The sequence below is a fragment of the Musa acuminata genome, chromosome BXJ3-8, assembly GCF_036884655.1.
Source record: "Musa acuminata AAA Group cultivar baxijiao chromosome BXJ3-8, Cavendish_Baxijiao_AAA, whole genome shotgun sequence".
Taxonomy (NCBI): domain Eukaryota; kingdom Viridiplantae; phylum Streptophyta; class Magnoliopsida; order Zingiberales; family Musaceae; genus Musa; species Musa acuminata.
Window position 1 is genome coordinate 11,596,417 of NC_088356.1, and position 27,331 is coordinate 11,623,747.

The 27,331-nt window shown below is 37.7% G+C and overlaps 4 protein-coding genes across 4 annotated transcripts; 1 reads left to right on the forward strand and 3 right to left on the reverse strand.

The window, feature by feature from the left end:
* Positions 1-2,313: 2,313 nt before the first annotated feature.
* Positions 2,314-5,190, reverse strand: LOC135646055 (pentatricopeptide repeat-containing protein At3g57430, chloroplastic-like). Its single transcript, XM_065165166.1, has one exon. It carries the CDS (start codon positions 5,074-5,076, stop codon positions 2,476-2,478), a length of 2,601 nt encoding a protein of 866 aa, XP_065021238.1. The 5' UTR covers positions 5,077-5,190; the 3' UTR covers positions 2,314-2,475.
* A 341-nt stretch (positions 5,191-5,531) lies between these two features.
* Positions 5,532-9,608, reverse strand: LOC135646057 (peptidyl-prolyl cis-trans isomerase Pin1-like). The gene is made up of 2 exons (XM_065165168.1): positions 9,327-9,608; positions 5,532-5,895 (listed from the first exon to the last, which is right to left on the reverse strand). The coding sequence occupies exons 1-2, from the start codon at positions 9,556-9,558 to the stop codon at positions 5,771-5,773; spliced, it is 357 nt and encodes a 118-aa protein (XP_065021240.1). The 5' UTR covers positions 9,559-9,608; the 3' UTR covers positions 5,532-5,770.
* Positions 9,609-11,161: 1,553 nt separating this feature from the next.
* Positions 11,162-19,372, forward strand: LOC135646056 (calcium-dependent protein kinase 18-like). The gene is made up of 12 exons (XM_065165167.1): positions 11,162-11,661; positions 12,894-13,024; positions 14,741-14,782; positions 14,981-15,092; positions 15,231-15,309; positions 15,391-15,560; positions 15,975-16,101; positions 16,414-16,529; positions 16,634-16,741; positions 17,992-18,054; positions 18,521-18,694; positions 18,896-19,372. Exons 1-12 carry the CDS (start codon positions 11,344-11,346, stop codon positions 19,043-19,045), a joined length of 1,590 nt encoding a protein of 529 aa, XP_065021239.1. The 5' UTR covers positions 11,162-11,343; the 3' UTR covers positions 19,046-19,372.
* A 542-nt stretch (positions 19,373-19,914) lies between these two features.
* Positions 19,915-24,924, reverse strand: LOC103995001 (AP-2 complex subunit sigma). Its single transcript, XM_009415486.3, has 6 exons — positions 24,785-24,924; positions 24,570-24,668; positions 24,428-24,478; positions 23,367-23,540; positions 20,825-20,884; positions 19,915-20,267 (listed from the first exon to the last, which is right to left on the reverse strand). Exons 1-6 carry the CDS (start codon positions 24,785-24,787, stop codon positions 20,226-20,228), a joined length of 429 nt encoding a protein of 142 aa, XP_009413761.1. The 5' UTR covers positions 24,788-24,924; the 3' UTR covers positions 19,915-20,225.
* Between the last annotated feature and the right edge of the window lie 2,407 nt (positions 24,925-27,331).

Here is a 27,331-nt window from a genome sequence, read left to right on the forward strand (position 1 = left end):
TATATCAAGCGTTATAATGGATTCATTGACCGAATCCCTATTACAACAATATATTTAATGATAGTTCCGTTATAAAAGCCATTGAAATAAACGATATGTTATGATCGAATTCTTCACATGCCTCACTTTAATTATTACTTAATGAAATCTATAGATCGTAAGAAATGAGATAATTAGTATTAAGACCTAAGAAAATTTCATTATAAAGATCTAAATCCTTCTAATTAACCAAGGATTTCTAAAAGACAAGGTCAAAAATGTCCTCACAAATAATTCGAAGAACAGGGGTAAATATGTAACTTCAGATATGGAGGAGACGAATGGTGTCGCGACTTTTAATGCAAGAAGCGCAACAGAACATGGTCTGGTTGAGCCACAACAGAAAAAGAACCGCCTCGCACCGAGCTATTCATTTAGGGCTTTCGGCCGATCTCGATCTCTTCCTCTCCCTCAGTCTTCCCTCTTTGGCACCCCGGCTCTCTCTGAGCTCGTTATGGCGATTCCAGGCCCTTACTCCGGCGTCAGCACCCTCGCCTTCGTACGTCCTCCCTTCTCTCTCTATATCTATCGATGGATTTTCGATTCCTCTTATCGCTTGTTCGGATTTTGATAGGTGGCTCGCGCCTCGGCTTTTACCTTCGGGACTGTCTACGGAAGCATCAAGCTTTCCTATCTCCGGGTATTTGTCCTATAGTTCTCTCTCTTTGTTACGATATTTGCCTCTTTTGGTTGTGCATTTATCTCTCATTTCCATGCGCTGTTGTCGTGACTACATCTGGTGCTGATCATTGATTGTTTGTGGTATCAGATCCTTACGCTTCCTTGGGTTATGTTGTTTTATCCGGCCGATCCGCTTTTCTGCATGTGCACACTGTCATCTCCGATTCTTCTTCTCTCTCGATTTAGGGTCCAGGATGGGTTTTTCATGGGCGGGCCTGATTTAGCTTGAATCTAGAAATTATAATCGATGATGTCTTTCGTAAAGTCCTGATGCAAATATCGGATTACAGTGATATTCGAGTTCCATGTTCATCTACATGTCATTTGTCATAGTGCTAATTCTGACGGTTTAAGTATCAAAAGTTGTTTGTGCCATTGCTTTGTTAATTGATGACCTGCTGATTCTTAAACCATGATATATATTTTTTCATTTACACGCACTTGGAGTATCCAATCAGGTTTAGGGTTTAAGATTAAACTTGTAATGGATTAGCATGGCTGGTTGAGTGCTACAGAGGAATCGCGAACTCTGCTTATTTGTAATAGTAAATCATTGAATTGTGATAGATTATGTTTATATCTTCCATTCTTTGAATTTTCTTCTCTATATCTGCCTTTCAATTGTTTCTTGTGTCTTGTCTGGTTTGATGCCTGATGAGCAAACTTATATGGAGCACTTTACCCTGATTAATTGTGCTTATTGTGTAACATCTGTGGTTGACTAGCCTACCTAGGCCTATCTACATGTCCATTGCATATGGCTCATGTCTTTGTGTCTGAAGTGATTTGAGCAAGTGATGATATCCTAAAGCTCTATTTAGGGGAATGTGGGTAACTGGGAAAAGATGGCATTTAAAGTGTGCAACAGTGTCTTCTTTATTTTTCTTTGTTTGATCAGGAAGGATCATGAAAATGTCCATTTTCCTGAAATTAATCCTTGGTAGTAATGAATGAATGATGTGTTGCTAATTATCAACAATGACATCAACAGCATTTGGGTGCAGCTCTATGCATCCATCCTGAGCTCTTCACAGTACTAAAATCACAAGCATTCAAATATGATTTTATTGTTTTAGTAGAGCCTGACTAGTTTTTCCTCTTTCTCCTTTCGCATCACTAATACTAATCGAGTCACCTCATCTAACCAAAACATCCATAGCTCTACTTAAACATTGTCCATCCCATTGTATGTGCTGATCATGATCATGATAAATGTTTTTGATCTTTTCCTTTTTGTTTATCATCATGAAGACAAGCTAATGCCGGTTGTTCTTTTGTGCTCGATGCATAGCTAACATTGTTTTCTACTTCTCTGTAGGCTAAAGCAAAGTCTAAAAAGAAGGCTGATGCTAAAGGTCACCACTGAGGAGAAGAATGTGGCCTGCTGTGATTGCTTTGATGAGTGTCCTTGGATCCTAGCTGTCATAAACGTCTTGTTAGCACATCCCTGCTCTGCGTTCTGGTTCGTGTTTTTCTTTTTTTGTGCTGAGACCATGCCGGACCAGCAATTGGATTATCTTTGACAAATTTTGTTTGTAATAATCGACCTCTAGTTGTGACAGGTCAAACTAGATTTCCCTCTAAAAACGAGCAGATTGTAATCTGTATCCATCGCAGGCTGGTATCATACTTAAGTTTCAATAATACATGCTATTTACGTGTCTTCGATGGGAGAAGATGCTTGCTATAAGTTACAGATCACCACCTCCTGATGTTTTAGAAAAGTTTGCAGCATTCTCCTTGCAGCAACAAATGCTACCAATAATCTCCACAAGAACACGATCCATCTCTAAAATGATGAAACCTCCTCATGTCCCTAAGAATGATCTGCCTGCCAACCAATCTTGCAATGAACTTGGTCGCCTCATGGCAGTCGTTGCACACTCGGAGGTTCTTGGCGACTCTGATGGTCGAGCCGGGGGGAGTGTTCAGTATGCCAAATGCTATGGCCAGCTTCTCGCTGTGCCCACGCAGAAGCACCTCCTTCTCCTTTTCCTCGACGTCATGGAGCACACAGGACGTATCAGGAACGTAGCCCTCCTTCTTCATCCTAGTCCATAAAGTTTCGAGGAACGAGTGGATCTGCGTGCTTTGTGGATGCGCCGAATCCCCGACCGTGAAGCGGTGGACGTCGTCTCCCACCTCGATCCAGCTGCAACCTGGCTCTTTCCGAACGCCCATCGACTTCATGTTCTTCCGGACCTCCATCGACCTGCCCCATTGCCCGGACGCAGCATATATGTTGGAGAGGAGCACGTAGTGGCTTGACTCATCAGGCTCCAGCTCAAAAAGATGTTTGGCCGCGATTTCTCCGAGTTGGGTGTGCCTGTGAATTCGACAAGCACCTAATAGGCTGCTCCACGCCGCTGCCTTGTCCGACGCTGCGTCCATGGTGGTGATGAGATGGTATGCTTCGTCCAGTTTCCCAGCTCGACCGAGCAGGTCCACAACGCAAGCGTAATGGTCTGCGTCTGGCTCGACTCCGCAGTCCTCCTTCATCCCGTGGAACAGCTCCATGCCTCGACTCACCATCCCTGAGTGGCTACACGCTGCCAGAGCTGCGATGAATGTAACCCCAGTCGGCTTCACTTCGCCTTTAGCTAACATTAGCTCGAAAAGCTCCATTGCCTCCTCGCCCTGCCCATGCATCCCGTACGCCATGATCAGCACATTCCAGGTGACCACGTTGCGTTTCGGCATTCTGTCGAACACCGCTCTTGCCACGCCTAAGCAACCACATTTCGCGTACATGTCCACCAATGCGCTCCCCACCGCGACATCTGAATCCAGTGCGTGCCGAATGGCGTAGCCGTGGATCTCCTTCCCCTTTCCAAGTGCGGCGAGAGACCCGCAAGCAGGAAGAACAGTCATGAGAGTGATATTATTTGGTTTGACGACTTCGACTGCAGTCGAATCCCCATTTCTCTGCATCTCATTGACCAGATTGAATGCTTCAGAATAACACCCGCAAACAATGTAGCCGGAGATCATGGTGTTCCAAGAGACCACATCTCTGTCCTCCATTCCAGCAAAGATCTTACAAGAGATGTCGATCTCCCCCACCCTCGAGTACATATCCATCAGCGCATTCTGCACAAATTTATCCCCTTCCATCCCCCTCTTCAACACGTAGCCGTGCATATCTTCTTTCCTGCGGAAAGCTTCAGAACGTACGCAAGCAGGAAGGACGCTTGCCATCGTGGTCTCGTTCGGACTTAACCCTGCGACCACCTCCATCTCGATGAAGAGCTTCAACGAATCATCGTCCAGCCCATTCTGCGCATAGCCAGAAATCATGGCGTTCCAAAGTCCAAGCCTTCGCTCAGAGATTCTGTCGAACACCGCACGGCCCTTCTCCACCAGGCCGAGGTTACAGTACAGGTCGACCAAAGCACTGGCCACGAACGTGTTCATGAACAGGTCAGCATTCCTAAAGGCATATGCATGGATCTCCCTGCCAGAGTCTAACAAGTCCATGTGCGAGCAAGCGGGCAGAACGCTCGATAATGTGACACCATCGGGCTTAATTCCGGCGACAACCATTTGGTGCAGCACAGAAATCGCCGCTGAGAACCGATCATTCTGCGTGAGAGCGCTAATCATGGTATTCCAAGTAACTATGTCGCGATCCTGGAACCGCTCGAACAGGGCAACTGAGTCATCCACCCCTCCCAGCTTCGCGTACATCGCTACCAGCGCATTGAAGGCGAATCTCTTTTCGCTGCAATAGGACCCGTTGCGCAACTCGTACCCGTGAAGTTCCTTCCCGAGCCTTATCCCGTCGGCCCGGTCGAGATTGGAGCAGGCGAGGGCGACGCTGACGAGGGTGAACGAGCTTGGCGGTACGGATTGCTCCTGCATGGACCGGAAGGATCCAAGCGCGAGCTCCCACAGCTCGAACATGCAAAGTGCAGTGATCACGGAGTTCCACGACACCTGGTCTCGGTCGGGGATTCCATCGAACACCTGTAGGGCGCTGCGGAGGTCACCGCACCGAGCGTACATGGTGACGAGGGTATTGGCGACGGTAACGGGGGAGGAGTGGTAGCCGTGCTTGATGACGGCTGCATGAAGCTGGCAGCCGGCGGCGGGGTCAGGAACGCCGGCGGCAGCCTTTAGGGCGGCGGGGAAGGCGAAGTGGTCAGGGGGGACGCCGGCGGAGGTCATGTCGACGTAGGTGGCGAGGGTGGCGCGGAAGCAGCCGGCGCGGGCGTGGGAGCGGAGAGTATCGACCCATGATGGGGCGGACAGAGGAGGAGGATGTACTGGAGAGGTGGAGTTTGGGCTTGGGGGAGGGAGGGCGGGAAGGATAAGAGGGGAGGTGAGAGGCGTGGGAAATACCATAGACGAGGCCATGGTGTTGTTGCCGGATTAAAAAAAGGACGAACTAGAGCTTTCCAGTCTCCTCCGGAAGAGGTTGGTTGTAAGCGCTTTGGGACCGGCTCACAAAGTTCGCTTGGGTTTGTGGTACTCCAAATAGCAATTCTGGCTCGAGACAACAATGGGTCAAGAAACATATCACACACGAAGCGAGGCCGCATACACGGTCGACGAGCCAAGGGACCATCACCTAATCTTCAAAGAAGATATTTTGGTATTTGAGAATGCTACTCACCATCATGAATCGATGCGCTCCGCTGTCCACAATCCATGCACACAAACGACAGTAGTACATGTAAACCAATCTAACATCGAGTTTTATCTCAAGCCATCTCTAACGCCAAAGTTTATGTCAACAACTAGCTTCCGATTTCACGCGCCACAAATTTCACATACAAACCAACCATAAACCACGCTTAACAACATCCACGTATCCAATCCAAAGTATCATTAAGTACTCCAGTAATGATCCAAAGGAGAACACTCAGTCACATACTCTTATGGAAAGAGTTTAGGGCCAAAAGATTTGTAATGATGTTATAGCCCTATTATCACAAGCATAGAAAGCAAAGGTATCAATGCGACTTATTATAGATGTCATTTATAATGTCGGTGTTTATGATGAGGAATCGGATCTGAAGTCATGGATACCTTTTCTTTAATCTGGCAATTAACCAGTTCTTAGAATGATATGGACACCACTGTCGGTGTCCACGACGTCACTAAGTTCGCCCACTTTGAGTGCATAGGTAGCTTCTTCAAAGGGCTTCTGCATCTGTCCACGCCCGAAACGACCTACAACATTTTGAAAATACATTGAACAATAAACGAGGTCAATACAGGCAAAACCATTCATAGGGTGTCAAAAGGATGAGATGAGCAAATCATCTATTTTTCCAGCCAACACCATTCATGCGGATACTGCAAGCAAGAACGGTGGGATCCTAGAATCCTAACAAGACAAATTGAAAACTAATTTTCCAGCTCAATTTGATTAGACTGATCAAAGCAGCATAGTACAAAATCATTATATTTAAGTAGCACTGCACCAAAATTTCAATTTGTTTCGATTGCATAGAATAATGATGTGGTGTTCAATACACAGAAGGAAAAGTAGCATAATGCTATAAGAGATGTGTTTCTTAATGTCTTTTTGTATTTCAGCAAGCAAAAGCCACATTCTGCTAAGGTGCACATTGTGAAAATCATAGCAGCCATCGATGAACAAGAGTAAATGCTGGACCTTTGATCCAAGGTACTATGGGTTTTCAAAACATAAAGTAAAAAAGTTATGGAGTGCATTACAGGAATTATGTATAGAACCTTACCCTCGCACATGACAGAACAGACAATACAACACCTAGGTTACAATAAAGAAATCCGATGGTTGAATCTCAGGTTATGGATATACGGTAAATACTGCTAAAATCGTATTACCTGTTGTCAAAGTTCTTGTTGAATACTAGCAAGCCTTTTTTTTTAGAATAATATTTATGGAGCTGTTATAGTATGCCAACTATATTCTATGAAAACTAAGCCTTTCACCTGAAATAAGTGCCAAGAATATTAACTACCCAACCAAATTATCGAATTCATTCTCTCATTACTTTTGTATCCTAAATTAGAAATAGAGCTTTAGAATTGATCCATTTTTGACAACACACATCCACCTAATCATGAAAAAATATAATCATCAGCTTCGTAAGTGCTCGGTACAACTACACGCCCATTGCATCTCACTTCAACTTGATCCAAATTGAGGCTAACTACTGAAAGATTTCTCAAATCATTTCTTACTGCTTCCAGCAGCATTATTTCAACTCATTATCTATCATTTCTTTGGCAAAAAAAGGATTCGCTGGCGGAAGAATAAGCAAAAGTATCATGGTATGGTCAAGAAAACAAAAACTAGATCAAGACAGAAAACAATTAATACACAGTATATTTTCTGGTAATTTACTAAAATCATATTCAAACAGTCAGCTTAAAAAAAGTTGATGAAACTATACCCATTTAAAGCCATAAAACTTTGTGATTGTTTCACCTAACCAGAACATTCAACTGCAGCAAAAGCTTGAGGCCTTTACACTTATTTTTGAAAGCAACTGCATATGTTTTTCATGTATAGAAGCTAATTTATCATGTAGAAACTGTCACATCTATTATCTGATGTCGTTCTATTAGCAATTACCTACCGAGGAATCACTGAAAAAAGGTGGCCTTCTTAATTTTTGCGAACTCACAGAGCAGTGTTAAGGTACAGTTGCATCACATACCAAATGCCCATATTAGTTTCACCAAAAATCTCATGAAAAGCTTCTACTTCCTCAAGTATCATCACACCAAAGACGATCATGTTATTAGCATAAAACTCTTGCAATAGCAGCACCTCCAACAAATTGCCCACTCTAAGAGCAAAACCCCCAACACAATCATCAAAGTAAACTGAACAAATATTTCACATCACTGAACTTTAAATTTTGTAGAATATCAACGATGGTTATAAAGTAATTCTACATCTAATCATTCCTAGTAGCATTATGTTGCCGATTTTATCCACACCAAGAAAATCCATATTTATCTTCTTTTCCATATATAGGTAAAAATTGTAGCATCAGATTTTTGGTTAATACTTCTCCTCCCACCACCCTCTCCCCCCCACACCCCCCACCCCCACACCACCCCCATCAGATTTTTGGTTAAGACTTCTCCTCCCACCACCCTCTCTTCCCCAACCCCCCCCCCCACCCCACCCCCCCCCCACCGCCACAAAAAACCTCTTTCCTCCCTCATGGCTACAGTAGGAACCAGTTGCTGCCAACCATGATATGCAATTTCGAATGGTACCGCTTGGTACGGGCAGTATATACTGGTCCGACGACATACCGGTACGCGGACCGCACGCTACCAAACGGACCGTGCTACAGTGTATACTGTAGTAGTGCTACAGTGCTGCAGTAAGAGGAAGGAATATTTAAAATTGCTCGGTAAGTCCTAATGTACTGCTCGATACGCCCTGATGTACCACTCGATACGTCGGTACCGTACCGTACCGAGCCAACCTCGAAACACCAGCACAGTATAGTATTGCATACCTTGCTGCCAACACTTCCCATTTTGACCTCTATTCGATGATCTACAATATAGATTTTCATATCCCTCATTTCTTAATTTTACCTCATGTAATGCATGTTGGCCCCAGTGTTATGATAATTAGGAATTAACTTGTTTAGACGCCAAGCGTAAGCATCAAATTGATATTAGAAGGCAACCCAGTCCAAGAAGCTCTCACTGATACAGTCTGGGGAGGGTTCATGTACATCAAACTAATAGTGAAACTGATACTAGAAGGCAACCCAGTCCAAGAGGCTCTCACTGATACAGTCTGGGGAAGGTTCATGTATATCAAACTAATACTATAACCACACTAATGTATGGCATCAAGCTAAACTCAATTATGATCATTCGATGAACCAAATGATCAAGAAAAATCTAAAAACAGACATGTGCATTAGTGGAGAAGCATCATTACTGGTTGTCGCTATAGTAAGTTATATTATAGCTTTTGATCACCAATTTAGACAAAGAAACAAATTACCACATCTTTCTTCTATCTCCATGATTTCATATCTAATAAAAACCTTATGCCGCTTCTAGTACTTGACCAGGGGAAATAGTAAAATTATATCCAAGTTCGCCCGAGTTCAGTTATCAAATTCAATGATGAAAATGCACTCTCAATGGTACTACAATAGATTACCAGGCTACGATAGTAGTCTCCTTGGTCTTTCAGTCCATCTCCAATCATCAAACGACTATTTTCAGTGTCATCCACTGTATAAACTGACTTAAAGACTCTACCCTACATCCATCAATGCTTTAAATTGATTAAAGGTTCTACCCTATACGCACCAAATTCCAGATATCCATGACACCGAACCTGATTAGGGACTTCCGTTTTTACAAGCACTCGAGGAGCACAAATCGGATATCTCCTCATAATCATCATCAAAGCTAACCTACATAAGCCAAAAGAAAGATCAAAGAAACCCACACTGCAGGGAGATCTAGATTGGAGCGAAATAACGAAAAGAAATCATCGGTCGATGTATCGAAACGAACCTGTCATGATCGCCACAGAATCAGGAGCGATCTAGGTCGATCGACGCGGAACAAACCAAAAAGAAAGGGAGAAAATAAGAATCAAGGCGAGAAACCGAACATACCGAGATCACCGCCGCGCTTGGCGGAGCTGCAGTCGGAGTAGCGTGCGGCGACGTCCTGGAATCGGGCCTTGCCGGAGACGATGTCCTCGCGGAGGGTGAGGAGCTGGCCGACGGCGGCGTCGCGGGTGGTGGCGGAGATGACGCGGCCGTCCGGATCCTTCCACGAGGCCTTGCGCCGCGAACCCTCATGCTTGATCAGTATGTGCGACGCTCTCACCTGCTCCGCGGCCATCTCTCGCTTTCGCTCCTCTTCTTTTTCCTTCTTTCCTAGACCGAGAAGGTAAGAATAAAGGCCAAGAATAAAGGTTTTTTTATATTAATTTTCAGAAAATAAAATAAAAAGGGGTTATTTCTTTGAAAAAAATCTCTTTTTATTTTTAAAAATAAAATATGTCTCCTATTTATATTTTTTTCTTAAATAGTATTTCTTATTTTTCTTAATCCATTGTCATTGACTTCTCATCACTATCCGTCGTCTCTATCGCCTTCGCCCTATTGTTTATCTTTCACTATCATTCATAATATTATTTCTTTCCTTTTTTTTTTCTCTCTCTCTTTCATTTATTTTCTCATTTGTTAAATATTAATAAATCATTTTTTTACGATAAGCTTATAAGACATTGAAGATAAAAATATTATGAATGACTAAAGAGAATGAAGAGGAGAAAAAAAAAGATGATATACACATCAAAGAGTAATGATAGAGACAACGACTAGAGTAGACAGGGAAAGCCAATAATGATGAGAAAAGAAGAAAAAAAAAATATTTAAGGGATCATAAAAAAGATAATATTTTTATAAAAAAAAATAATTTTCGATGAAATAGCCCAAAAAATTCTTTTTTGATATTTATTTTAATAGACCACCACAATATCCCAATCAGTCCGCTACAATCTCTTGTATAAATCTAATATTTATATTTATATTCTTTGTGAAATTTATCTTAATACATAATTATTTTTATTATATTCGACATTACTTAACTTTCTTCACTTCATAGCTATATAGTATTTCCATCACTAATGAATAATTTCATAACTATGTTACAATCACTTAACTTTTTTCATTTCACTTCTGTTAGAGTTAGGCGTCGGAAAGTGTTACCGTTGACTTCTTTTTGAGTTTCTGTTGGACACGTCGATCGATTTTTTTTTGCCAGTAATATATTATTGATATTAACAATAATAATGTTTTTAAAAAAATGAATATATTATTGTTAATTTTATTTTTAAAAATAATATATTTTATTTTTAAAATAAAAAAATTAAAAAATATAATTTTATCAAACGACACTTAGCAAATATTTCACTAAACACATTAATAACTACAGCTATCCGTAATTAATTATTTATGAAATGCTGACCAATAAAGTAAGGTAGGACAGGTGGGTTCGATGTGACCATATATCTCCTCGAGATTACCGAGTATTGCATACTGGTCCAGCTCATGATACAAGGAAACACGTTTTTTTTTGTCGTATGACTTCCACGTCTATCTACTGTTATTATTATTATTTCTGTGCTCTTTTAAGTTCTAATATTCTTGGATGAGACTAAGACGTGGCGATCACGCCACGAGCCATCGGTAACATTATGAAGTGCGTGGCAGACATAACCATAGTCTTTCTCTTTGTCGCTTTCAGCTTTTCTTCTCCACTTCCACATGGGAATGCCAATAGGATCCACACCTAACCTTATACAATTCATATGATTTGTTCTTTCACTTATAAATATTTATATTTGATTTATTAAAAGAGAGAAAAAACATTACAACATATTCTTTATGTTCTATTTAGTTTTCTCATATATAAACAACAAGATAACTAAAAGGGAACGACGCTCTCTCTCTCTCTTTCCAGAGACCATTTCCTTCTTTTCCTCACCCTTAAGCCCTTTCCCCCGATCGATTTTTCTCGAGACCATCGGCAATTGGATTATAATTGATTTTATGGTTATTTCTGCAACCCTAAGATAATTGGGAGGTCAAAGAGGAGTAGGAGGAGGTGGAAGGGGAGGAGATGGGCGCCTGCATCTCCAGCGCCGACCCCAATAGCGACACCGCCGCCGCTGCCTCCACGGAGGAGCAGCAGGGCCGGCCGGAAGCGAACAGGGGGCAGCAGCAGCAGCAGAGGGTCCGCGACGGCGGGAAGGAGAAGGCGGCGGCCGGCGGGTTGGTGCCGTGCGGGAGAAGGACGAACTTTGGTTACGACAGGGATTTCGCGAGTAAGTACACGATCGGGAAGCTTCTTGGACATGGGCAGTTCGGGTACACCTTCGTGGCGACCGATAAGGCTCATGGGGATCGCGTGGCGGTGAAGCGGATCGACAAGAATAAGGTATGTAGAATTTTGTTTTGGAGAAGACGAGACGAGAAACTTGACTTGCTTGATTGCTAGGTGTTTTATGCAATGTTCCATTCGTTGGATGTTTCGATGGATAGGCGTGATCTATATGACAGCTGATTCTAGGATTTTTAGTGAACACCTCCTATACAGATTTTCATCTTTTGTGCTCTTATTGCTTTAGAAAATGTTGGTGATGATAAACAAATATTAGAGTGATATAAACTTACGGTAAAATAGCCCAAAAGTTAAGCCTGTTTCTTTTTATCTATCTTGTTTTTTCTACCATTTGTGAACTTAATGGAACCATCTGTATCATATCCCTAAATCACCCTGGCTTTGGATCCACATTAATGATTGAGGTCAAAGTTCTTAAGACATGACTGGATTCTTTTAGTCGGTGGTCCAGATGATCAGTTGTTCAGGATTCTTTCCTGTATTGGTGCATTTACTTCTCTGTAGTATCCTTGGAAGAAAATGGAGCTCAAAGTGTGAAATGATCAGAGCGAGAATGAGTACCGTGTTACTCATTTATGAACTAAATTGTTCCACTATGGTTTTTATTACAGCTGTCATAGGACTTGTGATGATGAAATGCTAAAGTTTCTATGCTGCAAAGCCAAATGGATGTGATAGCCTTCCTCTTCTAAAATTAAAAAAACAAGTAAATGCAAGAAATGGATATAATATGCACGTTAAACTTCAACTTTTCTCTGATAAGCCTGTACAGTAGATTAATCTTTTGACAGACTTACAGGTATTTATTGAAGGTGGCCCTGACACACCTAGGTGCACCGTGCTAGCTCACAACCAGCATGGGCAAAGATTTAGTATTCCATGCTTGTGCTGGTCAGCTCCATCGCAGTGTGCAGAATGTCACATGTAGTGTCTAGTGGTACCACTATTCAATATTTGCAAATTAAAAGGAAAAGGTGTAACATGATTATGTTTTGCTATTTGACTTGAAAATATGAACAGATGTGTGTTCTTACTTTAACTAGCTGAACAGGGGAAAAACTATGTATGTGCTACAGTGTGATAGAAGCTCATGCCTGCACTTATATTAAGTACACAGGCCTTAGATGTGAGATTTTAGTGCTTGGTAGTTATGCAATTGTTTACTGCAAACTTTCTGATAAAGAGTACTCAATAGTCAATATGATAAAATAAATAAATAAAAATATTATGCTTAGTAATTGACATCAGACATCTAAATTTCTTGGCAGATGATCCTTCCCATTGCTGTCGAGGATGTTAAGCGCGAAGTAATGATACTGAAAGCCCTAAAAGGACATGAAAATGTTGTCCATTTCTACAATGCCTATGAAGATGATTCGTTTGTATATATAGCCATGGAGTAAGTTGTTTTGTTGTATTATGAATTATCTTTCGACCTAAGTTACATTTAGAAACCATCCATACGTCTATCCCATTGCTTTTTTGATCTTTAGAGAATGAGTTACTTTGCACTTTATGACAAACGTAACCATACACGAGGCTGCCACGTCTATTTCATCAGGATATTCTCATTCTTGCTCGTCTTAGACTAGTAATAAACAGGCTGTGTTCTCTTTTTTGTAAAGCTGGTCCAGAAAATTTTGATATATTCTTTGAATATATGTTCTTTTTTGGTTATTCACTACTAAAGTTTTCCTACTGAAATTCATATTTTACTAATATAGTGTACATACAATACTTTTAAATCTTTTATTTCGACATGAATCTCTAAAAGGATGGTTATATTTGTAAACTTGCATGAAGATTTAAAAGTGCTTAATTTTCTCTTTCTTAAAAAGTACGTAAAGCAAAGTAATGCTTAACCATGTTGCTGAATGTAGAGACAAGTGATTCTTTAGCTATAATAAATATATGTAGTGGATTAATGGATTATATATACAATATTATTATGCTGGTAATCTGAACATCTAACTCCTTACCTTCTCATTTAATCTTGCATCCTTGATTATCATCTGTTAATCTTCAGTTATTTTGTTGCATAGAAGAGTTGTCCAATTTATTATAAAGTACACTAGAATGTATGTTCGGATTACCATTTCACTCCATGTATCCTTTTACTTGTAAAACTGAATCATATAAAAGACATAAAGGGGCTTGATGGTAAAAATAGATGAGAAGCAGCATAATTTTTATGTTGTTGAATATGGAGAAAAGTGAATTTCATACTCGATGAGCATACATAAAATCAATTCATATGTTATTCCGGACATGAACATCAAATGAGATAGTCTAGGAAGCATGTGAGCAAGATTAAATTTTCTGAAATCAGATGTGAACAAAGTAATTTCTGCTCTATCATGTTGCTGACTGTCGAGAACAGTGATAATTCATAGACGGCATATTATATTGAACTAGTATTTGTACATAGGGCAACAAAGATCATTTTCTGGCGTGATGTATGATGATATATTCAAGATGGTACTGGGAGATAAATGGTTGTAATTGCATTTCTCTGATGAGTCAAGTTGCCAAACTTGGGAGAGGCAAGTTCAGTAGTAGATAATTGTATCTGTTAATAACTTAGTACGCACGTATAAATTACAGAATTATTAAATTCATTGAAGTTTTCCACTGATGTTGTAAAACTTGATATACCTAGATGTCATTGAAAGATAATTGGGCATGAGCAAGCATGTTTGCTAAGTCATAGATGTTATAATTTTCTAGTTTTCAATAAGCCTTGCGACATTATACTTGATAACACTGGATACTGATAGTAGGTTTTTGTGGCTTGGATGTAGTGGAGGTTTTTGTGGCACTAGCATGATGAGATTCTCTGTTTTTAATTTTCGGTTGTAGATCTAAATGCTAACAAAGAGAATTGTTGGATTATTTTGTACTTCCTCAACCGCTAGGATTTCTTGTTTTCTTTAAATTTTTGGAATTGAGATCATGACGAATTTTGATATTTGCTTTTATTTTTAATGATTAGATGATGTGAGGCTTATGAACTTCTAGGCATATGGTTACTTGCTAAATATGTTTGCTTTTTTAACCTTTTCTCTATTTTATGCAATGAGTTCATGATAACTTTTGTATGTATTTTCTTTATTAGATTATGTGAAGGTGGTGAACTGCTTGATCGGATATTGGCCAAGTAAGACCTATAAGCTTTTTATCTGTTCATGTTATAGAAATTTTTCTTGAAGTTCAAATAGGTATCTTGTATCCTCATGAGAATTTAGAATATGATTCTTTGTTGTTGTTCTTTCCAGTTGGATCTAGTAGCTTACTGTCTTCAAGATTGTCATTTAAAGTTCTAAACCAAGCATATGTGGGGAAATTTTCTTTACAGAAAAAACAGCCGTTATACTGAGAAAGATGCTGCAGTAGTAGTACGACAGATGCTTAAAGTTGCAGCTGAGTGTCATCTACATGGTCTGGTTCACCGAGACATGAAGCCAGAGGTAAAATTCAAATATTTGTGGTTGTATTGCTATCCAAATGTGTAAACGTCTGAAGTTTGTTTTTCCATGCAGTCGTTATAAAATCATAGGCATTCATATGTTTACAGAACTTCCTTTCTTTTATTTAAATAATTGCAGAACTTCCTATTCAAATCTACAAAAGAGGACTCACCTCTGAAGGCAACAGATTTTGGCCTATCAGACTTTATAAGGCCAGGTGTACCTAAGGTGTTGCTTATTCATGCAAATCTTGACTGTGATAAGATTAACTAGCTCTAACTGACGTTGTCACTTGCAGGAAAGAAATTTCAAGATATTGTTGGCAGTGCATATTATGTTGCTCCGGAGGTACTAAAACGGACGTCTGGGCCTGAGTCAGATGTTTGGAGCATAGGCGTTATAACCTACATTTTGCTTTGTGGAAAGCGTCCCTTTTGGAATAGAACTGAAAATGGAATATTCAAGGAGGTTGTTTACTTTGTGGTTTTGTGATCTTTCCTGTGATAAAAGTCATATTTTGTTAGATTTTTGGTTAACAATTGGCTTTTCTCAATGAAATGAAAGTAAAAAGGTCATCGTTCCTATTTCTTAGTCTGTGTTGCTGATCTTCTGTTCACTGCCTTGTTTCTTGATGTGCCTTTTTATGTCCTGATCTTCTATATGGAGCTTGGTTCCAGTGATGGGTCTGTTAAAACTGTGATGATGATATACCAGTTTTCCATATAAAATTATTGCTTATAAAACCCATTTAAAATACTCCTGTTGTTTTTGTAGAGATAATTGATATTTGATAAACCTGGTGTAAGTATTATTATTATTATTTTACTGTTTTTATATCAATTCACGAGCAGCAATATCATGGTATGTGATGCTGGTCTACAGGTGTTAAAAACTGAGCCAGATTTTCAACGAAAGCCATGGCCAAGCATAAGCAACAGTGCCAAAGATTTTGTTAAGAAGTTATTGGTAAAGGATCCACGTGTAAGACTAACTGCTGCTCAGGCTTTGTGTAAGTATCAAGTTTGGCCATCTTGAATGTGTGCCAAAGGTCGTTTGATTATAGATTGTGGTAGCATATGACAAGATGATCTATTGTTGTTTTATTTTCATTTACTATACTATCAGTTAATGGATAAGAAATTATCTCAATAGTGGAAAAGATCCTTGTAGCCAAACCAAATAGTTGGTACATTACTGCTTGTTATTGTGTTGTTATCAATAAGAAATTAGTTTTGCTTTTAAAATCACATTTTCTTTCTACTTTCCATTCTGCTAACTTGTTGAATTCCTTCTGATAAAGGATCCTTTTTTTTTCTCTCAGCACATTCATGGGTAAGAGAAGGAGGTGATGCATTGGAAATCCCTTTGGATATTTCTGTGTTATCTAACATGCGACAGTTTGTAAAATATAGTCGGTTTAAGCAATTTGCGCTCAGGGTAAACAAATTTGACGTTCTATAGGAAATATGTTGAATAACTTATCCTTCTCATACATTGTAAATGGCTCGTTAGGAATCTAAACTATGCCATTGCATTTACAGGCATTAGCAACGACCCTCAATGAGGAGGAATTAGCTGATCTCAAAGACCAGTTTGATGCAATTGATGTTGATAAAAGTGGTGCAATCAGTCTTGAAGAAATGAGACATGTGTGTTTGTCTTGACACTCAGTTTTAAATATCTTCAGTTTATATATATTATTGTGCAAATATGGTTGCTTTCTTCCAAGAAATTTCACCTTTGAGCAACCTAACAAATACATGCTTTTGTTATGAAATGTTTTTCATCGATGTTGTTCTAGTTATCTGTTTTACACTTCTTTAGGCAATGGTACAATAAGCGTCTTTGAATTTTCTTTTTTCATCTCATAGAATTCACAACTGAAAATGCTTATGTTGACAACACACCTCTGGACAGCATTTTATTTTTAAAATGAAGTCAGTCTTATGTAGAACAAAATGTCCATCCATTCGGGTTTAGTGCAAATAATATGATGTTTGGACCGTGTTCCACCATTGGTCTAGAAATGGATGGTTTGTTCATCTAACTCATCTTGCAGTTTCTGGTAGCATAAAGAACTAATATTCTTTAAGTTTGGCCTGAATGTTCTGTTTAGTTTCTCAGGCACCCATTTCAACTCTGTCGTGAGCCTTCCATACAGGTGAACTGACCAATTTTTTTATATAAGTTGGGTAACTTTGCAGTATTTTTTTTTTTTCTCGTCTTTTCCCTCTTGGATGCTTTTAACTTGCCACTTGATCCTTTGAGTGGTTCAACCTACTTGGATTCCTGCATTTTTAAAAAGGTGATCTAAACCAAAAAATACATGCAGGTTGGTCAGTCATGCAGTCCGGATAGTTTGCCCTAGAGGACATTGAACTTCATATTTGAATTGCATATCAAACCCAAGGTTTTATGTACTGATCCAATATTGATCTGTTACTGGTTTCAATGAGTTGTCGAACTCGATATATCGGGTGGTACACCAACCTGTATTGCCTGATATCACCAAAAGATAACCAAAAAAGAGAGAAAAGACATATTGAACTATATGGTCTGTCACTGGTTCTGTCGTGTAGGTATTGAGCTATAGGTTGGTAAAAAGCCTATCAGTACATTTTAGTCCTGTCGGTATTGATCTATAGGCTGGTAAAAAGCCTATCGGTACATATTAGTCCTATAGGTATACAAAACCATGCTGCAGTTTTTGACATATTGTGGGTCTGCATTCTGTTTATTGTGTTTATAACAGTTGTAGGCTTTATAACAGTTGCAATATAAATAACGGCAACAATTATTCTACATAAAATTATTATTCAGGCTTTGTTATGAATATGCCATAAGTGATGTTATAATTTTTTCAGTTAGAACAATGATTCACAATGATCATCACTTGCAGGCGCTTGCTAAAGATCTTCCTTGGAAATCGAAGGAGTCTCATGTTTTGGAGATTCTCCAAGCGGTAGGTTACAATCTTTATGAACTTTTTTCTTGCTTTTTTTTCTTCTTGGTAAAACATTTTCCCATTTTTGTATGCATTATCCAGTACTAAACATTTCTTTTGCTAATCGAATTGAGTGATGGCTTGGAACTGTTGGTGGCAGTAATTTTGCACTTCCTTTTAAGATCAGGCCTTTTTCCTGTGACAATCAAAAGATGAGACTTTGAGGGTATTCAAAATAAGCTAAAGGTTTCTTGCCATTTTAGCTTGTCAATTACATAGAAAGTTAGTCTTAGGGTCATTCTTCTGCACTCTAAATCGGAAAGAACCTAGTATCATTCAGGAATTGATCTTTTGCACGCATTCTTGATAGAATCCTATTGGTTACTTTGTAGGCTTACGTTTTAGTTGTTTACATATATCAGGATACCTACAACTTTTTCTTCAGAGTTGAAGTTCTAAAACCAGTACTTTTCTTCTGGAGCAGATGGACAGCAATACAGATGGCCTTATTGACTTTGAAGAATTTGTAGCTGCTGCTTTGCATATGCATCAGTTGGTGGAGCTCGACTCTGAAAAGTGGCGGTCGCTTTCACAAGCTGCTTTTGATAAGTTTGATGTGGACAGAGATGGATATATCACACCTGAGGAACTTCGAATGGTACAATTTCTTTGGAACATTTTCTGATTCTGAATGCGTGCTTTATTTGTTTCAGAAACAAACTATAACCTGTTTTGTTTGCACAATAACATTGACATTCTTAGATTATATTATCCTTGAGTGATCTTGAGCTCTCGCTGCAGCGTGCAAATAGATGGTTAAGAATTAGAGCCTAATAAATAGTTACTTCAATATTTGCAGCACACGGGTTTGAAGGGCTCCATTGATCCACTACTAGAGGAGGTTGACATCGACAAGGATGGGAAAATCAGCCTGGATGAATTCCGCAGACTCCTAAAAACCGCAAGCATGGGATCTCGCAATGTGCCAAATCGATCTACTGGTCACTGATCCTCGGAAGTTGTAGCTCATAGAGAACGGAGAAGGTTGAAGAAATCTTGAGTTCGATGTTTACAAGTGCTTTTGTGACATGTTTGGTGCACTTTCTTTCGTATGCATCATGTTTTAGTATGTAAGGATTAGAAAAGCTTACCATTCTGAAGAGAGCATGTTAAGTCAAGGTTGTTAACCCTACTTTTCTCTCTGTAACTCGGACGTCGTTGGCGTGGTGGTGGGCTCACTTTTTTACGTTTTTTTGGAATGTGACCATAAATGTGAGACAATGTCTCAGTATGTGATATATTAAATGCAAATTTGTATAAATACTTTCTTTTGTAAGACTATCTTTGTTTTATTTTTGTCCAATCATAATTTCATCTTTGTGACTAATGTCACGACTTGGAACTGATGGATTAACTAGTTTATTAATTTTATTCCATCCATGGATAATTTTTTTTACTAAAGTTTTTTCATCGGTTTTGATATCAAATATTATGATTCAAATCTAATGAGCTAATTAGTATATGAATTTTTTTTCATTGAATGGTCTTAAACCCTCTTATCATAGCCAAATACTAAATCAATTCGATTTTGATATCAAATATCACGATCCAAACTTTGATATCAAATGTCACGAATAAAAATCTACTCATTAGAATTTTATAAAACCAATCGAGATGCTATACCACTACTCTATCTCTAAAATTTTCAAATGCAAAATAACTATTAGTCAAAATCATTATTATTTTGAGTCAAAAAATAATTCTACATTTAATGGTTTGCTAATCGACCTTCTTCGTATGTGCTGTTCCTCGTCTGGCTGTGAGATGATTACACGGGTCAGTTAACGATAGAAGATACAATAATAATAAGTCAACAAGTTGCAAAAGAAACGACGCATCAGCATTTGGAGCAACATTTTGACTGATAAAATACAAATGGGTTCAAGAGGCACACTTCAAACATTTGACACTAATCAATCCAAAGGGGCAACAACTACAGTACTTGCTGCATGGGCATATCATAGTCCACCGTACGAAGGGACTATTATTCTCCAATAATAGGTGACGATAAACAGGCATGTAGTATCTTATAGCACAAACTAGCAAAAAAATTACTGTCCTCTGGCATGAACTAATTAATGAAGGTACAAAACCGAAGCTTTGGGGCCCCGATTTCACAAACCAAATTCTTATTCTTGCTTTTCCAACTCCCCCATTCTCTCAATAATTGCCTGCAAGGTGCACAAGAAGATGCAAATTTAGTTGGATGATTGGGTGTATCAGGCGCAACTGCCCAGCCAGATGCCTACCAACACTTCATCCTCGAGAATAAACGATAAATGCTCAAAGAAATTTTACAATACAAGCAAGTGAATATATACAGCAATAAACTTTAGAAAATTTAAGCTTCAGTGTTTGCCTTTAATCAACAAGGCAGGCACAAAAAAAGAAGGATTTCCATGATAGATGTGTTGAAGAACGAACAAGATAATGAAATCCAACACAAGAAGATTAGTAATATGACAAAGATATAAGAACAGGTACTTGTCTACTAGTTTATACATGATTAGTTCATGGATAAATACAATCCTAGCAATAAAATAGATCCAGCATTAGATTTTTACATGAATTTCATATTAATTTTGGAAGTGCTTGCTTTTTCTTACCCCCTCCCAGAACGAACAGAAATAGCAGTGCATTAAAATCACAATTGTAAAGTACAAGCAAGGCAATTAACACATGGCAATACGAAAAAGAATGAATAATAATCTAACAGATGAAGACTCACCCTCTTGCTCGTCTCTTGAATCTCCCCAGCCAGAATAAACTCATCCAATATGAGATATACCTGGAAATGTTGTATCTATACGTCAGATGATCCATGTCATAAGCTTAACGATGATGGATCTCACACATACATAATTGCAACTGAAGTACTTCTGATTTCTCAAAGTCATGCTTAACTAGTAGCAAAATATTATGTGAAATTTCCTGTGTAGCACAACAAATTCTCTCAAATGCAGTTATTATTAAACTGTGGAACTGGAACAGCCGAAGCACAATTCAAAATGCATCCATATGAACAATTTACTACTTTTTGGTTAGTTTGTCTATTTCCAGCTTACTTCTTGATATTACAGTTTCATTTGTTCAAAGCTTATGGACTGATATAATGCTAAATAATTGAAAATGTTTCTTTTCCGAAATGAGACTATATAGAGGATTAGGCCTTCCATATTAATATGGATCCCTCTACCAAACTCAGAAACATGATCCATGTTCCTGATTGCCCACATTACTTTTGAGTCTCATATCATTATCATATGCAATGCTGGAATTCAGAATCTGATCTCATAACAGTGAGAATTATGTAGAAATAAATATATTCAGCAAACCAGTCCATGTACCAGCTTGTTATAGACCTGTCTTTGGATATTCTCATACTTGGATCAGTAAAGGTTTGTCTGTACTGCCAGAAAAAAAATTGATTCTATTGACCAACCACTATTACTTTCCTCAAATCTTTTTTAACAAATTCAAGAAATAAATACCTAGTTTTCTTTCATGAATTTAAATATCATTATGGTACCAATACGACTGCAACCAGTGTACCGTACTGGTTCAAATTAACTAATGCTAGGCATACCAACAGTATCAACAAATAATTAGGCTAAGTATTTTATGGAAAAAAAGGTACTTAATACTGTACTGTTCTGCTGGTCAGCTAGTACGTGAAATGAACAAGTACTTAAATTTATGGCTTCTTTGCCCAAAAAAGGTAGATATAATATCTTATTTGGAAAATTTTCAAAAAAATTGAAAATAATTCTATATTATACAGTAGAACTTAGCTTCAAAACTATCCATCCTTAGAAGTATACAAACCATGTCTTCATCTCATGTCAATTTGCTAGAAGAGTTTCGAATCTACTAGAGCTAAAGTTGGAGTTGAAATTTGATTTCTTTCAGGACTGGGACAAGTGAGGGTCAATCTCTTGGTAGGGAGTGTGCTTGGGCACTTAGAGACATTATTGTTTACGGCCTATGGCTGATTTGGAATGCCCATAATGATCAGTGTTTTAAAGACTCTAGAACCAGCCCATTTGTTATTATGGCAAAGATTTATTGCATGGTGATGAATCATAAACTTTTGACTGAACCTGAAGGGGATTAAACACTAGAATATGTCATGTTCTAGTGCACTGGAAAAAAGATGTAACTGGTGGTTTTTATGCAGATTCATAACAGGGTGGCGTTGGCTTCATTTTCAGATCAGGAGAGGGTACTTGTGTAATCACAATAAGCAAATACATTGACAAAGGAAGCAGGGGATATCATGAAGAAGTTACGGTACTCGAAGGACTTATCCTTGCAAAAGGAGAAGGCATCAAAACGCTTTTAGTAGAGGTGGATGATATGGCTCTAGCTACAGCATTGAACAAAGAAAAAGAACCTCCATGACGTATTCTAAACTGTGTTATATCTATTTGGAACATAATGTCATGTTTTGAGGACTGCAGCATTTCTCATGTTTTTTGGGAAGCAAACAAGTGTCTCATTAGTTGGCTTCCCATGCAAAACCTTTTTGGTTCATCTCAACTATGGTGGCAAGTTATGCCGGCTGAGTTGAGGAGAATTTTGTGCTCTGATGACCAGATCAATTCTAGTGTTTGCATTTTGAGGATAATATAAAGTTTATTTTCACAGAAAAAAATTATACAAACCAGAACCCTTGAAGTCTAAAGGATCTTTTATCACAGATATCATGAATCATGATGACGATTATAACACTCAATTCTTAGCACTCAACATCACAAACATCTATTGTCATTTTAAATTGACGATTTATCATATTAAAGTTCACATGAGTTAAGGAGCTCAAGATATTATATTCCCTTTCTTCTCACCTTAAAATTTATGCATCAAAAACTTGATTAATTTATACCAAGGGGCACATGATGATCCTGATTAGATTATAAACCTCGATGAATTCCCACTCTCCCACCAAAAATTTCATACCTAACTGTTTAGAGCTAGAAGGAAATGAAAAGCTTTGTGCATTCATCAAACAGAATATAGCTCTGTGAATAAAAACAAAATCATGAAACCAGGTACTGACACCACATTGTAACTTTGTAAGCGCATTCAAGCTACAATAATTTTAGATATAAACTTCAGTAGAAAAAAAGTCGGATGATGCATTCATCACAATGGAAGCAGTTACAGCCTGAAACCAAATAATGAGCAAAAGATATTGATTGCACCCAATGAACAGATCTGACAGTTTAGGACAGCAGTCAAGACTAGAAATTCTCATAGGGGGTCCTGACCTTATGGAAGTTGAATACCAAATCAAGCTCACAGACATTGCTGAAGAAATGATCAAGAATCTCCACAAATAAATGGATGCACTCCAAGTATGCTAACTCATTATCAGTGATATCAACACACATTGAAAAGAAGAGTCCTGCATATCTTCTGTAAATAACTTTGTGCGTGCGGAACTGCATGAAGAAATACGCTTGAATTCAGTAGTAATAGACTATTAGTATCAGACAAATACACAAAAGAAAATTTCTACAGTCTGAAGCACGAACACAAATCTGAATCTGTCTTATTCAGTAAATCTATTCGTCAACAGCAACAAATGAAAAAGGATAGTGATATCTTACTACTAACCTTAAAGAAGGTGAGAACATAATGAGACTTAAATAGAACAGAAACAGGTACATATTGTAGAAGTATATATAAGATAAATATATAGCAGAATAAAAACAAAGTAAGAAAATTGTCAAGATAGATGGATGTTTAACCAAAAGAGCAGCGCTAGACAAATATGACCTAGGAGTTTAAAAAGATGTGTCAATGAAGCTGAAACTACATTAAAAAAGGATGTAGAAGATCATGTAGCACTACAAAAAATGCTTGCAGTATCCCTATCAATATGCGTAAAATGTCAATACCCAATTGTCACAATAATGATTAAAAAAAAAAAGACACTACAGAGATGCTTGTTGGCTACATTGTGAATGCTTTGGTTTCAGAGGATGGTCAAGATGGAAATTTCACAATTACTTCTATACATGGTATTCAACATTCGTTATGATGGACAACTTAATACTTTGATATTTCGCAATGCACCAAATAAATATCAAGGTATATTGTACATAGATTAAAATATAATAAAAAAGCAACCATCGAAAGATCCAATATCCAGTTCACGAAGATCAAGTAATCAAGATGTTTTGAAAGTAAGTCAAACCTGCTCAGTCTGGTACGATCAAGATCCAATATCCAGGTGATCAGAAAATACGATGCCGACCAATAATCGACTTTTACCAATAACATCGAAAAATATGTAGCGGGTTTAATTAGAGGTTTGCTCGCTTACCTCGACAAAATTGGTGTATTTGGGATCCCTGTTGACTACCAGCCGATGAACCTACCGATCAACAAAAATGTTTAGTGTCCGCACAAAATAAAAATAAGAACGCATCAAGAAGACGAGGGAAGAGGGGCAAAACAACCCGGACCTCGTATTCGACCTTGTGCTTCTCAGATTCCTCGAGGGGGATGTAGTACTTGGCCAGCCGCGTCTTGCCCTGCCGGTTTTGGAGCAGTATGAACCGGATCTGGCCCCATTCGATTCGATTCGGTCAGAAGAAAACGTTTCACAGAAATCCGAACACGAAGGCCAAGGAAGAAAGATTTGGGCACAGGAAAGAGAAGAGAGGAGGAGAAGGTCTACCATCTCGTCGTCGCCGGAGAGAGCGCAGGAGAGGAAAAGTTGATGCGTCTTTCTTCGCCTTGACCCGATGGTCGATTCTCGTTCGATCAATTTCTAATTTGGTGACCGGTGCTCGTAACGGTAGTGTTCATCCATTATAACGGCCCATGTTACGCTTTTATATTTATATCATAATACATAAACAAATTTATAGGAGTAATTTTAATAATAATAATAATAATATTATTATTATTATTATACCAAAAGCCATTCTAATATCATATTTGATTTAAAAATCTGTAAAATCATCTATAATAAAAATAAATAAATGGGATCCTTATTTATATCATATTTAACTCCTATATTCAAAAAAATTAAGCTGAGTTTGATGTATTTTATAATAATGTTATACTTATAAATGAATTCTATTACACACTATTACATAACCAAAATATATCAAATTCGACTTAAAAAATATTTTAAAAAAAATCACAGAGTTATCGTGTACATTATATTTGATATTTGTAACTATGTTGAAAGATTAAAGAGGGTTATTTAGACTTTATGATATTACACTCATAAATGGATTATCCCGATCAAAGTATTAATTCTACAATCAAGTACATCATATTTGTTAATTATGTTGAAAGATTAAGGTGAGTTATATAATGCTACACTTATAAATGGATTGCCATAACCTAAGTATTGATTTGGCAATCAAGTCTAATGTAATTAATTTACGAGTTTAATATCATGTGATAGAGGATAAAATTGATCTCTGCAAGAAGCAAAACGACTATCAACTCCACAGGTAGTCAACTCAACAAACAAATGCATTAACTCGACAATCATAATATGGATTCGAGTCGAGTATTCTCGACCTCGATATTTTATAGGATCTTTATGTGACATTATCGAATCTAAAACCACTCAATCAACCACCTAAATCTTCATCGATCACCCATATTTCCATCAATAAAATCATTAACAATCACTCCTCAACATCTCAAGACAAATTGATATGCTTTCATCTTGAGTTCGAAGTCACTCTCCCAACATAATGTCAGACGATTGACTTCAAGGTTATCATTGTGAACTTTATCTAACTTATCTTCAACTTTCAGTTCCAAAGAAAATTTTGATATAAATAATTATTATAATATTTTTTTATATTTTTGATGATATTAAGATGTTTTTATAATTTATTTTGGTACATTGTCATCTAATTCTATGCAATCGAGTGTAATGTAATTCACTTACTGAGTGTCATAACATAGAGTTTGTTCAAATCACTTCAACTTTTATGATAAAAAAAAGATATGATTAAAATACTTATTTTATTAATTTTTCTTTTTAATAAAATTAAATCTAATTTGACATAAGATGAACTGACTTGGGAGTTTTTTTTTCTTTTTTTATATATATTTGAATAAATTGGAGCATCCCAAATAAATTATGGAAGAAGGGATGGCTTCCGATAAAATCTAATTATGAGTTTTTTTTAAATAAATATCTAATTTATTATCGTACCCTCGTTCGAATTATCACATTCAAGATATGTGACTCTATCTTAAATCAATAATATTAAATTTCATCAAAAATCTAATATAGGATCCAAATTAACATTGAGGACATTAGAAAATATTCAAACATCAATCAATCTATAAAAACTATAAAACTTATACAATTTATAATCATCCACCAGATCACTCAAAAATTTATAAAAACCCAAGCCAACTTAACAAAAAAATTAATCATACTATTAAATCCATAAGCATAACAACTTATATAATTAAAACTTCAATAATTTATTATAAGTATATATTATTGTAAAACTAAACATAATATTTTAAAATTCTAAATGTGAGATGTCTTTTGAGGCTTTTACATGGTACATCATTCAAAATTTATCGAGAATATTTCATTACATGTAAAATATACTTAAACAATAATAATATATCGACTAATAAGATTTACCCAAAATTTGAGTAGTTTTCCATAACCTCAACTCAATTCCAATTTTTCAGTGAGTGACAAGCTAACCTAAAAATTTTATATAGCAATGGAGTGAGCGTATAAAACTTAATAAACGACTAACATATCCATCATGAAAGAAGACAATTTTAAAACAAACCTGACATCAAAATATAAGGCGGGATATGGTTATTTAGAGATATCTACTCATCGAATGCAGAATTGTAATGTTATTTTATTCAAAATATGTTTTATTTATAACAAGCGAGTAAAGAGTAATTGTAGCATATCAATGTCATAAGAAGTATTTCAAAGCATATCAATAGCATATGGAATATTTCAAAAGTATATCAATGGTGATAGGGGTAAAAACTGATTTGACATAACACCCTAAATTTGTCATAATACATCATCTCCACAACGGACACTCTGTCGCGGCACACTGCCCCAGCACGAGCATTAACAACGACACGACACGCACCCACGCCGACCGTACCCCAGCAACCTCCTCGGCTGACCCTCGTATCCAGCCAAGGCAGGGGAAGGCGCTGACTGACACCCCCCATACCCCGCGGCAGCTCGGCCTTCCACGCA